The following is a 12,294-nucleotide window of genomic DNA, read 5'->3' on the forward strand; positions in this document are numbered from 1 at the left end:
TAATCAAATTTTCAATTATTATATTCAAAGGAGTTTGCAGTATCTAGATGTGTAGTATCTGTAAGGTCATCAAAATCATCCGTGTTATGGGTAAAATTTGTTTCAGTGTCATTACTTTGAAAAGTCATATTCATCTCCACATTATCTTTATTCCTTTAATTGAAGCTTGACAAAACTTAATAAAATATTGTGAAGTATGACAGATACGTGCCTAATAACATTTCATACCATATCGATGATATATATTATTTTTATTCCTTGAAGAATTATATTGAGAATCCTTATTATTCTCTTATTTATTTTCATCATAAAAATGGTAATATTTCTATTTTTTGCCTTTTTCACTTCTACAATCATGACCATAATTATAATTTTGCCTTCTTTTAGGCATATCATGAACTGCTACAGTCATTTCAAGGAATGAAACAGTACTAATAAGACGAGCTTCATGACTTTTCATTAATAGTCCATTATTTTATTCAGCCACAAATATGCATGATATATTTCAGAGTATTTCTTAAAACTCTTTTTACAATATTGCTATTATAACAACAAATCTGAAGCTTGAAAATTTGCTGGCATATTATATCAATAATATTTTCTCCATATAATTCAATAGAGAATTAATTTCAAAAATAGCAGAACTGCTTCATGTGCATCTGTAGAACTGTATTCATTTACAGTTTTAAATCTTGGAACTTCAGGTGCATTTAACAATATTTGTGGTGCAAAACTAACAACCACTATATACAATAAATAAAACCATTATGTTTAGATTGGTTAATGACAAATCACAATTGTTAAGGCAACCTAATATATTATTTGATTCTTATATTCAATAAAATACATACATTTTTTTATCATGATGCATTTACATTTTAAGATGGAGAAGGTAAACTCCATTGTTTATAAAAACACGCGAGGAGGTTGATCATTCTTTTCACTTTAGAATAGAAAACATAATGATACACAGTCTGTTGTCTTTCTCCTCAAAACACAATACTTTGAGCAGAGTCGTTCACAATTACTTCGAGTGAAATCGTATTGATAACGTGTTATAAAATAAAGAAATATTGAATACAAATAAGAAAGACAAGATCAGTTCAACTCTTCTATTGAGTTAGTCATTACATACTTATAATAAAACTAGCATTTTCTCTGATATGGTAGTATCAGAGTCTACAAAGAAATACAACATATGATTCTCACACACAATAAGATGATCTTTATATGGAATGATAGATTGTCGTCTACGATAGAAAGTGCATACAATGAAAATATTGACTGCCAACATTGTGTGTTGAGATCACTGTGATATTCAACTAAGATGAGAATGTGAATCACCAAGATTGCATGCCGAGGTGGTTGAGATTTTCAATTGGAAGTATTGTCTATTTGGGGGTGATGGATATTCACAATCAATATTATTTACAACAATTTTGAAACTTAATATAAATTTTAATAAAAATCTAATAGAAGGCCATGTATTTGAACCCAGAAGTTGCAAGTGAGAGAAGCTTCTCGCTTGATCATTCTTCCTTTCCTCCAAGACTACCGACTTATTAGCCACCATCCAAGGCCCTTCAGCAGGTACATAGAGAGGTGGGAGGAGGCAGATGTAACGGGTATAGGAAGCGGTGGGGGTAATAGTAAAGGTTTGGGTTTTGCCGTTGCCTGAGTTTTCACTGGCGTCATGGCCATAGAGAGGTGGGAGTGACACCACGGCAGTCAGCCGGCTGGATTCTCAAAGAAGGAAACACGGCACTCAGCCGGAAAAATCTGAACTTCTAAAATAAGAAAAAGTTGCAGCGATCTATAATATCTTTTGAAATGGTTGTGCAATCCTGTAAATTTGATTAAAGGAAGACGAAAAAGGGCCACAAATTCAATCCCTCAACCCCTGTCAACCTCCCAATAGAAACAAAGCTCGGTGAGTCTTCCAACGATTTCAATTGTGAATAAGTCTCAAACATTGACATCCACATTATAAAACAAAGACAGATTGTAAAAGAAACCGATTAGCATAGAAAACCCTAATATCCCAGTCCACACATTAAGAACATGTCAAGGAGCTCAGCTTAGAAAAAACACACACACACAAACCACACACACTAACGAAGGAACACTCCAAAGAGAAAAGAAAAGGATCTACAACTGCTTCAGCATCCAACAGAACAACATGCCTTGAAACGGATAAATCAATAGAAGGTTTCAACAATCCATTACTGCAACCGTTTTGAACATGTTCAGCAGAGAAGTATCCTCCTTTCTTCAAACCTGAAAAAAAATAAACTCATTAAGACAAAATTTGAAATCCTGGAATCTCCCATTTTGCTCATCTACTTTGCATTTTGAGACTACCGAGCTACCCAGCCTATAGAATTAAATAAATAAACCACAACACCTAGCTTTGTTGACCCATTCATTCGATCCAGCCTTCAGACGATATTTACCAGATAATTTCAAGCTGTAGTAGATCTTGTCATGGATTACTTGCAGATAAGAAAGGTTCAAGCTCCTTTTTAACTTTATTCATTGCCGGCCTATCTTCGCTTCTATCCTGAAGGCACTCCAGTACAAGCTTACCAACTACCTGTAGTTGTTCTTCCTTTGCATCCTTCGCTATCTTCTGATCCAGAATAGTAGAGAGATCCGTACCTTCTTCCATTAGTTTCACTAGGTTGGATATGAATACGGGTGTATCTTTCTTTTCCCCAGTCAGAAGCTCCACTAGAACAACACCAAAACAATAAACATCACATTTCTCGATGGCTTCAAGTTCATCACTTTTATGACCAGATTCACCTCCTAGAGTTTGATACAGAGGAGCCAATCTCGCAGCTTTAAAATCACAGACTTTAGAAACCAATTCTGAAGACCCATCATTCTTCTTCTCTTCTTGTAGTAATATATCAGAAGATACGAATTTCCCATGAAAGACAGGTACTGAATCTGAATGCAAATAGTCCAGTGCGTCGGCCGTCTGTGCTGCAATTCTCAAGCGATCATCCCATGAAAGATGTTGCATATTCAGAAGCAGGTTCTCCTCTGGAGAGCAATGCTCATAAACTAGCATTGGAATCTTTGTGTCCAGGCAACAACCCAAGAGTTTGACCACATGTTTGTGATTGATTCGAGAGAGAATATCAACCTCACTTACAAACTGTATGATCTGGTCATTCATCTGGTTTTTGTTCAGTGGATATCTCTTAACCATTACTGACTTGCCATCTGATAAAGTTCCTTTAAAAAATGAACCAAAACCTCCTTGGACAGGTAAGACTTCAAGGAAATTTTCAGTTGCCTTCTTTACCTGGTTTATGGTGATAAATTTGAAATCTACTCTGGCCTCTTTATGTGATTCCAATCGATGCATCAATAGTTTCCCTCCATTTTGTTGGAAAAGTATCATGCGTTCTCTTTTCATTTTTGCCCAATACAAAAACCACATAAGGATAGGTAGAACAAGGAAGCTTGCACTGATACCTGAAAACACCAGATTCAATGTACATTTTAAATTTTTATTATTTCAAACACATTTCTTTAACATTAGGGCTGCTGCCCCTTGCAATAACAAAGTTGGGAAAAATTGGTAAGTTATTCAATGCGTGAGCTCAAAGTCTTGGCTTTGATTATTGTTTCGACTAAAATGAAAATTATAAGATGCGAGTTAGTCCGGTTTTGTTAGAAGTGATTCCTAGAAGAATTTCGAAGAACAAAGCGTATCATTTTAACTCATGGAATGTGAAATCTTAAACCCTTTTAAGTCTATCTAAAGGTATTTTCATCCTCTGCAATTCGGTTTGCGTAATTCCCTCCAAGTAGGTATTAGGATTGTGGCACCTGGCTACATAATATCCAACGGTCAGTCTTAAAATCTAGATTAGGAACTAACTGCATTATCTCCTATAATTTCTACCCTAGCTTCTTTGTTCTTTCCTCATGTGGTGAAACAATTCCATGCCTTCTACCAAATTAAGCTCTATTATGGAGAAGTGTGCGTTTAGGGTCTTCTTGGAAAATTTTCTAGGCTTTATGGTCTTCCAATGAGGCCTCAAGTATAAAAAGAAAGGCACTGACAGAGATGGAACCGGCCACCAGAGACCGTAAGAGATACACAATGTATAATAGGTTGGCTTGCAGCCTTGAATTGCTCATTGAGTCAGTTCAGAGATAGATCTTGCCATTTTTATGAGCTTTAATGAACCTCGACCAAGAGCTTTGTTTGGACAATGGAATGTCTAGAGGTACTCAAGGACCCACAAAGAAAGCTGGGGTCACCCCTTACTTGTCCAACCTTTGCCATTGTTTAACTACTCCTATATGCGGCAACCTCAACCTCGGTTATAAGGCCTTATCCTTGTGAACGAAGAAGGGTCAGCACAACACCTGGTTTACTCTGTCAGCCATGTGTTACTAGACACCAACACTAGATATCCCGAGCTAGAGAAGCATGCTTTAGCCTTGGTGAAAGTAGCTCAGAAACTACATCCCTACTTTCAAGCTTACTTGGTTGTGGTGTTCATGAACTTCCCCCTTCGAAGATGATCTTGCATCGGCCCAATCTAGCATGCTGAATGGTGGCTTGGGCGACGGAACTTAGTGAGCATCAGATGGAGTTCAAGGGGCGAACGACAATCAAGGAGCAAGCCATGCAGACTTGGTGGTCAAAACAACCTCCCAGCTGACAACTAACATGGTGGTAGACAATCTCCGGACCACCAAAAGATGGACACAGCATGTGGACGGGTCAAGCAACTTCTCCAACAGCACGACAGCACTCATGTTGTAGAGCTTGAAATGATACCTGATAAACTGCAACTCTTCGATTTGAGTTCCCATCTGCCAATAATGAAGCAGCGTACGAATAATACTCACCTGTCTTTCCAATCCAAATATCCTCTTTTTAAAATCAAAGTGATTTTCTATTATTCAAGGGCATATTCTTTGTTCTTGGAGGACTTTTCACAATCCGATCAATACCTACACAACGATTGAACAATGTCACTGTATCTTACACTCAGGACCATTCCTTCCAATGTACATTCTTTGCTTTAAGGTAGGATTTTCAGATCTTCTATCATCTGACTTTAATTCCTATCCTGCTACGCTTCATTTTAATGAACCTCAGTCATCTAATAAGGTATCATCATTTCATTAGGCAAAAGTGTAGGGTCACTGTGACTTATCGATTCAATTGAACCATACGCTAGGATCCTACACTTGTTAGCTAGATTTTGTACCTAGCCCAGTTTTCAATCCAACATTTAGGGCTTCTATTTGTACAACCTTCTAAGCCTCAACTACATTTGATTTCATAATTCAGTAAGACAATCCGGTTAATCGGGCTAAATAAACCTTACCAACATTGAGTGCAGGTTCTGTGTGTATGAATGATTCTGTTGAACTGTACACTCAAATCTTGTACTCAATCCAAAATTTGGGATTTCATACTCCAAATTTTAGGGCTTTCACTCATATGACATTATTAAGCCCAAACATATGCAAATCCTTAAATTTTAGATACAAAATTAGGGTTGTACAAGCTAGGGTTTTCTAATTCGAGCAATTTCTTTTTAATCACTCCAATTAAATTAAGAGTATGACTAGATTAATAGGTGTCCTTAAACTTCTTTGCTAAATACTTGAACCAAACAGCACAATTGATATTTAGGTTGACAAAGATAGGCATAACCCGTCAATTTCATTTTCATCTAAAGATCAATTAACTCAAACGTGGCTTCAGCTAGATTCTTCATTCTTCCGGTCATTCTTCGTTGTCTAGCATAAAAGTAAAAACTCAAAATAGAACATTAAAGAGAGAAAATGGTGGCCTAATTGGAAAAGCTAGGGAATTTCATGAGTTTCCACTAACGAGTTTTCTCTCTCTCTCTCTCTCTCTCTCTCTCTCTCTCTCTCTCTCTCTCTCTCTCATTCCTTTCTTTTCCGCTTTCCAATTTCTCTCTCCTCTCCCTTCATTTTTTCTTTTTAAATTTCTTTTCGCTAGCCTCACCACCTCACCTCTCTACGTGGAGAGCAGGGAGGTGATGGGCGGGGATTTTTATCACCTACAGTCTTGACACCCTCATGTTTCCTTCAGTCGACCGTTAGATGATGAACACCTGTCTTATTCTAATCCTATGGTTGACAATTTTACAACACTTAAACATTTCATCCCTAAATATCGTCTCTCTCCTCTCTGGCTCTCTCTGCTTTTTCCCTCTTCTGCTCTGGCAACCTATTTCATTTCATTTTCCATCTTTTTGCTGTGAAATGTGAACTGAAGCTCATCCATGTCGATATCTGGGATCCAAGGCCAGATGCCAGCTAAATCCTCTGCAACCCATTTCCGATTACTCAGTGGAGAAACCAAATTCACATACCTCTGAAGATCCCTAACCACTTTCTGCATCACTTTAGCAGCCTTCTTCTTAGCAAGTGCAAAAACCACATGATCCATGGCATCGTCATTCATATAAACCTCAAAAATAATCTCATCCTTAGAAGGCACAATCAAGTTATAAATTCTCGAAATCAAATCATGCCGATTCTTAAGCTCCATGGTGGCCAACATACCCTGACAGTACCTCCTCCCGCTCGCGTAAAACTTAAATACATTCAGCCCTTCTTTCAACAACAATGGCGTATCCGTACCATCACCAATCCCTAATAAACTGAAGTTCTTATAAAAAATGGAATCCTTGGTGGCAAACTTGGCCGCCCAAGCCAAATCGATGTTCTCATTTTCTTGCTTACCGGTGGAATAATTGATTGCAAAACAGGTCAAGAAACTGACGCAGAAGATCTCGATGATGTAAGATCGAGGTTTTGGCGGCGTCAGCGACGGTTTGGAATCCTCCACCGGGGAAGATGGGGTCGTAGTTTCTTCCGACGTTCGCGAGGGTTCGGCGACAGGAAGGCCTTCAAATTAGTCATCGTCCCAGTAATCGAAGGATTTGGGTGAGGGATCGGAGGAGGCTGAGGGTGAAGGTGTGGCGGAGGACTGTGGAGGACCGTGCTGAGTTTCGAAGTCAGATTTAGTGACTGGCGGAGGAGGAACCGGTGAACGGAAGGGTAGATAAGAAATTTGGGAGATGTTGGAAGGTTTTTCCTCAAGGGCATCTCCCTGTGTACGTTGGCAGGGGTTGCCGGAGTAGAAGAGGGAAAAGGCAAACGAGAGAAGATATTTAGAGATAAAATGGTTAAGGATTGTAAATTTGTCAACCATAGGATTAGAATAAGACAGTTGTTCATCATCTGGTCAGCTGGAGGAAACATGAGGGTGTTAGGACTGGAGGTGATAAAAATCCGATGGGCAGTGGATGGTAAGACTGTCAACCTCATCTCTTTCCACCATTATTTCTTTTTATTTATGTATATTATATACAATATATAATATACATTTTACACTTTTAAACAAAATATAGTAGTATTGGAAACATATAAAAAGGAACCAATTGAGGCTAACAGTGTTAATAATAAGGGGGCTCACTAAAAAATTGAGTGACTTGAGGAGTGGCATTGAAAATTTCCCTTTATTAAATTATTATTTGGGTCCTAATTAATGATTTGTGAGACCACCTCAATTCTTTGTATAGGACCTACTTAAGATCCAATTGTTGGCACCTTCGGGTCTAGATAATTACGTTGATCATTTTTCCATTTTCGATTTTTGTCTAACTCCACCGTATGTGAACGCCTTCTGGCCCAATTACAACTTATGAATCGAATTTTATTTTATATTGTCAATTTAGAAACCTTCAGTTAAACCATCTAATAAATCCTCTTGAGCCATGGTCCAACCATCAGTACTAGTTTAATAATCTTGGGTATCCAAAAATTTCAGCACAGAGTTAAAATAATAATATAATAAGATGCAAGGCATTACAGCTCAGATATTGACAAGAGAGAAGCCCTTCAAACTTACATATGGGTCAAAAACCTTTGCCTCAATCAAGGTGCTCACAAATCACTCTAGTTCAAGAGTTTGACGAGGTTGCAAATGAGGAGGGATTAGGAGACAATGTGGATCTCTTGGACGACGCCTGTGAGGCGGCCATGTATAGGAATTAAGAGTATCCAAGGAGAGTGACAACATAATTCATTGCTTGGGTGAAACAAAAGACACTTAGAACAAGTGACTTAGTGCTTGAGAGGCCATGGAATTAGCACAACTTTTTTTTTTGTTAGAAACACAAGGAACAGTCGACAACTTAATTAAAAAGATCAAGAAGCCAAGGCAAGGAAATGGGCCAGGATGTCTTACTTGCCAAAGATAACGCCTTCCTATCTAGAGCATCGACTACATAATTAGCCTCTCTAGAAAAAAAGGACAAAGACCAACCAAGGATGAGCTGTGAAAGATCTCTAATATCCTCCAGGATCGGTCGAGTCTCCAACAGATCATCAAGACCATCAGCATTAACCAGAGAACCAGCTGTTGGCGATCGGATTCAAAGCACAACTAGGAAAAATTTGCTTCAACCGCTGCAAGGAGCCCCTCACGAAGAGCCATCACTTTACCACACAATACTGAAGGGTATAGACATGGATCATAAACAACAACGCAAATTGAACCGGTTGAGTCATGGATGATTACCCTCACCCCGCCCTTCTCACCCGAACTATCATGCGCATAGTCTGAGTTGACTTTGAAGCCTTGTGTTGGGGCTGTCCAAATGGGCATATAGTCCAACTGATCCACATTTGTAACAGTATTGGACATCATTCCATCCTCCATTGTAGTCCAAAACTCCATATGGGCTTTCTTAGCTTTATTCACTATTTTCTCAAGGCTCCAATATTTATCATTAAAGACCAAATCATTACGAGCCAACCACAGGGTCAAGCACCCATATGGAAGTAGGCTTAGCATCGTCTTACTTGTTCTCTTATCTGGAAAATTAACTTTGTTCCAGTTGTTAAGGACCTCAGCTAAGGACGATGATTCCCATTGAGCTAGAACAGAGGCTAAGTCGCATCCAAACCAAATTGACTTGGTATCACACTCAAAGAAAATGTGATTACTGGTATCCATTCCTTTTCTGCACCTCCTACATTCCACGTCCACCCCCACCTTTCTTTGATACAGCCCCTCACCAGTTGCCAAACCTTCATTTAGGGCCTTCTATATGAAGTTTTCTTTACTTTTGGCAAACACTTAGCACTCCAAACATACCTCCAAGTTTGTGGCTCCACTAATTCCCGTTCGTGCCTTCTTGGTGACAAGCCTTCCAAGCTTGCTACAAAATCCTTGCGGTTACATAAGAGATTATAGGCACATCACTTTGTCCTCCCTTTGTGTCCTGGATTTTAAGGATGACCTTTCTTTCTTGTTGTGTAAATAATCAGGTGAGTAAATCCCTTTTCCATAAGTGATTAATTGGGTCAATCAATTCATGTACCCATTACTCACATCTGCATTTATTGGCTGCATATATGTGATCTGAAAAGTGAGAAGACTCTAGACCCAGTTACATCCCCAAATTGGAGTATTTTCTCAATCCCCAATTGTGTTCAAAAGGCCCATTTGTAATACCTCCCTTCCTTTCAATATACTCTGCCAAGCCCATGATGCACTTGAACCTTTACAGGCCTCTAAAAAAGTATTGGGATAGTACACGGCCTTCATAAACCGTGCCGTGGCTCCTTCCACAATCTCCAAGCCACCTTTGCAAGGAGGGCCTTGTTATGCAGAAAAGAGTCCTTGAAGCCCAGCCCACCACGGTTTTTGGACTTACATAACCTTGACCAAGACACCCAATGGAGTTTCTTCTCTTCCCAAAACTACCCCCAAAAGAAATTAGACAAAACTTTTCGGATTTGGTCATGGACCCCCTTAGGAAGAGCAAAGTGTGACCCTACAAAAGTTGCCATAGTTGACCCCATTGATTTAATAAGTACTTCCCTGCATGCTTGAGATAGTAATATATGCTTCTACCCTTGGGTCTAGACACCTTTTCTCCAATTTCCTTAAAGAGCTTGGACTTAGGGGTCCCAAAGTTTGTGGGAAGGCCCAAATATTTGGCTGGCCTCTCTCCATATTTAATCTTCATAACTCTTGAGAACCACCTCTGAAATCTCATAGGGGTATTAGGGCTAAAGGTAATGGTTGATTTCTTCAAATTGAACACTTGCCCACTTGTGTGACAATACAGCTCTAGACAGTCCTTAAGGTCACACATATGTTCTAATTTCATCTCTAAAAACATTAAACAATCATCTGCAAAGAGAAGGTGAGAAATACGAGGGGCTTGGTTTTTGACACTTATCCCCCTAATGAGTCGTTCTGATTCAGCCCTCTCAATCGCAAAACTTAAAACTTGTGAACATATGATGAAATTAAATGGGGAAAGTGGGTCACCTTGCCTAATTCCCCTTGAAAGAATGAAAGAACCCTTCTCTACCCCATTCACCAGTAGAGTGTATGAAAATGAGGTAAGGCACTCCATGACCATATCCACCCATCTAGAAGAGAAACCCAACCTCAAAAGAGAGACCCAAATAAAGGGCCACTCCAAGCGGTTGTATGCTTTTTTCATATCAAGTTTTAAGGCCATAAACTTTCTCTTACTTTTCTTTTGATGCCGCACATATTGATAAAGCTCATGCGCAATAAATATATTATCAGAAATCAACCGTTTAGGAACAAAAGCAGACTGTTGGGGTGAGATGATACTTGCCAGCACCACTTTAAGCCTCTTAGCAAATATCTTTGATAAAATGTTGACCACAACTCCGCAAAAGATGATTAGGAGAAAATGTTCTAGTAATTTTAGGCTCTCCACTTTTGGAATCAAGCATATGTAGGTTTTGTTGAGATCACTGGGGAGAACACTATCTATGAAAAAATTATGCACAAATCTACACACCTCCTCCTTTTTAGTGTTCCAATATTTTTGGTAGAAAAGGGGAGGGTAGCCATCAGGCCCTAGGGACTTTAAGGAGCCAATTCAGCATTAACCTCCATGGGAACTAGTGGTTGCATTGTAGCTAAGGCTTGGTCCAAGGAATTTTGGTCAATTCCTGCAGTTGTTACTACTTCACAGAAGTGGTTCAACAATAGTGTATGAAGTTGCTCTTCTGATGAGGTCCATGTTCTGTCACCTTGCTTAAGTTTGAGGATTTGGTTGATATGGGGCCTTTGTAAGGTTGATGCATGAAAGAAGGAGGAATTTCTATCTCCCCACCAGATCCACTCAAACCTTGATTTTTGGCACCAAAGAATCTCCTCTCTTAATAATTCTTCTTCTAGCTTGTTTCTCACCTCATTTTCCTCTTATTGATTAACCTCATCTTCCCCTTACTTTGTATTGCCCCCAACAAAAATTTCAGCTCTTTGATTTTAACTGGACATGCCCAAATTCATCTCGATTCCACTTTTGAAGTGCCTTTCTGTAGTTATCTGCCTTCCTGATTATTGGGCGAGACTCTAAGTTATCTTTTGATGAAGACCAAGCTTGTTGAACCACCTCCTTGCATCTGGGTTCCTTGATCCACATTGTTTCAAACCTAAATGGACGTTTACCTGTCACTCTTCCCCCATCAGTATCAATGAGCAATAGATTGTGATCCAAGCACACAGCAGGCTGTATAAACATAGATGCATTCTCAAACATTACCCTCCAAGCATGATTGACCATAGTTGTATCCAATTTGATTTTAATATTAGCTGCACCCTTCCTCCTATTATTCCATATAAAGCATGGACCTTTGGAGCCAAGATCTATCAACCCACACTAAGAAACCATGTCCTTGAACCTCTGAGAATATCTTTCCCCATTATCATTACCCCCACCTTCTCATACCAACCCAAGTAGTTGTTAAAGTCCCCAAAGCAAACCCATGCATTAGTTTGGTTACACCCTATTTGAATTAATTGATCCCATACTTGTTGACATTCACTAATTGGGTTACCATAAACATAGGTCAAGAAAAGTTGCTTTCCCTCCACTTGCATCTCCACATCCAACAAATGTTCATCGACCTCCAAAATATTAACTTGAGCTTAATTATTCCATAACAATGCCAACCCACCAGTCGCCCCACTGCACTAATAGTAAAAACCTTATCAAACTTCAACCTTCTTCTAACCCCTTTCATCCTCTGTTCTTAACTTTTAGTTTCAACAAGAAGTAGAACATCTAGTTTCTCAGCACTAGAGAGATTACGAGGGCCCGAACTACCTTGGAGCTCCCTAAACCTTGGCAGTTCCACCCAATAAGCCTCATAAAGACCCATGGGACTAATTCACCCCAGTCCCCACGGGTCCAAAAGTAAAAGACTCCTCCTTAG

General features: G+C 39.1%; 1 protein-coding gene and 1 pseudogene across 1 annotated transcript in view; both read right to left on the minus strand.

Annotated features, from left to right (window-relative positions):
* Nucleotides 1–1,934: 1,934 nt before the first annotated feature.
* The window catches only part of LOC149012981 (wall-associated receptor kinase 2-like), a 37,163-nt gene continuing 26,803 nt past the window's right edge, over nucleotides 1,935–12,294 (minus strand). The window contains exons 3-4 of the mRNA XM_089159888.1: nucleotides 2,454–3,486; nucleotides 1,935–2,277 (exon numbers count right to left, since the gene is read on the minus strand). Of these exons, the coding sequence (XP_089016014.1) occupies nucleotides 2,483–3,486 (1,004 nt within the window). The 3' untranslated portion in view covers nucleotides 1,935–2,277; nucleotides 2,454–2,482. The remainder of the gene's footprint in view (nucleotides 2,278–2,453; nucleotides 3,487–12,294) is intronic.
* Nucleotides 6,239–7,228, minus strand: LOC149012982 (uncharacterized protein At5g49945 pseudogene; annotated as a pseudogene).

This window comes from Hakea prostrata, chromosome 6 (genome assembly GCF_041222555.1).
Source record: "Hakea prostrata isolate BN-2017 chromosome 6, UWA_Hpros_2, whole genome shotgun sequence".
NCBI lineage: Eukaryota > Viridiplantae > Streptophyta > Magnoliopsida > Proteales > Proteaceae > Hakea > Hakea prostrata.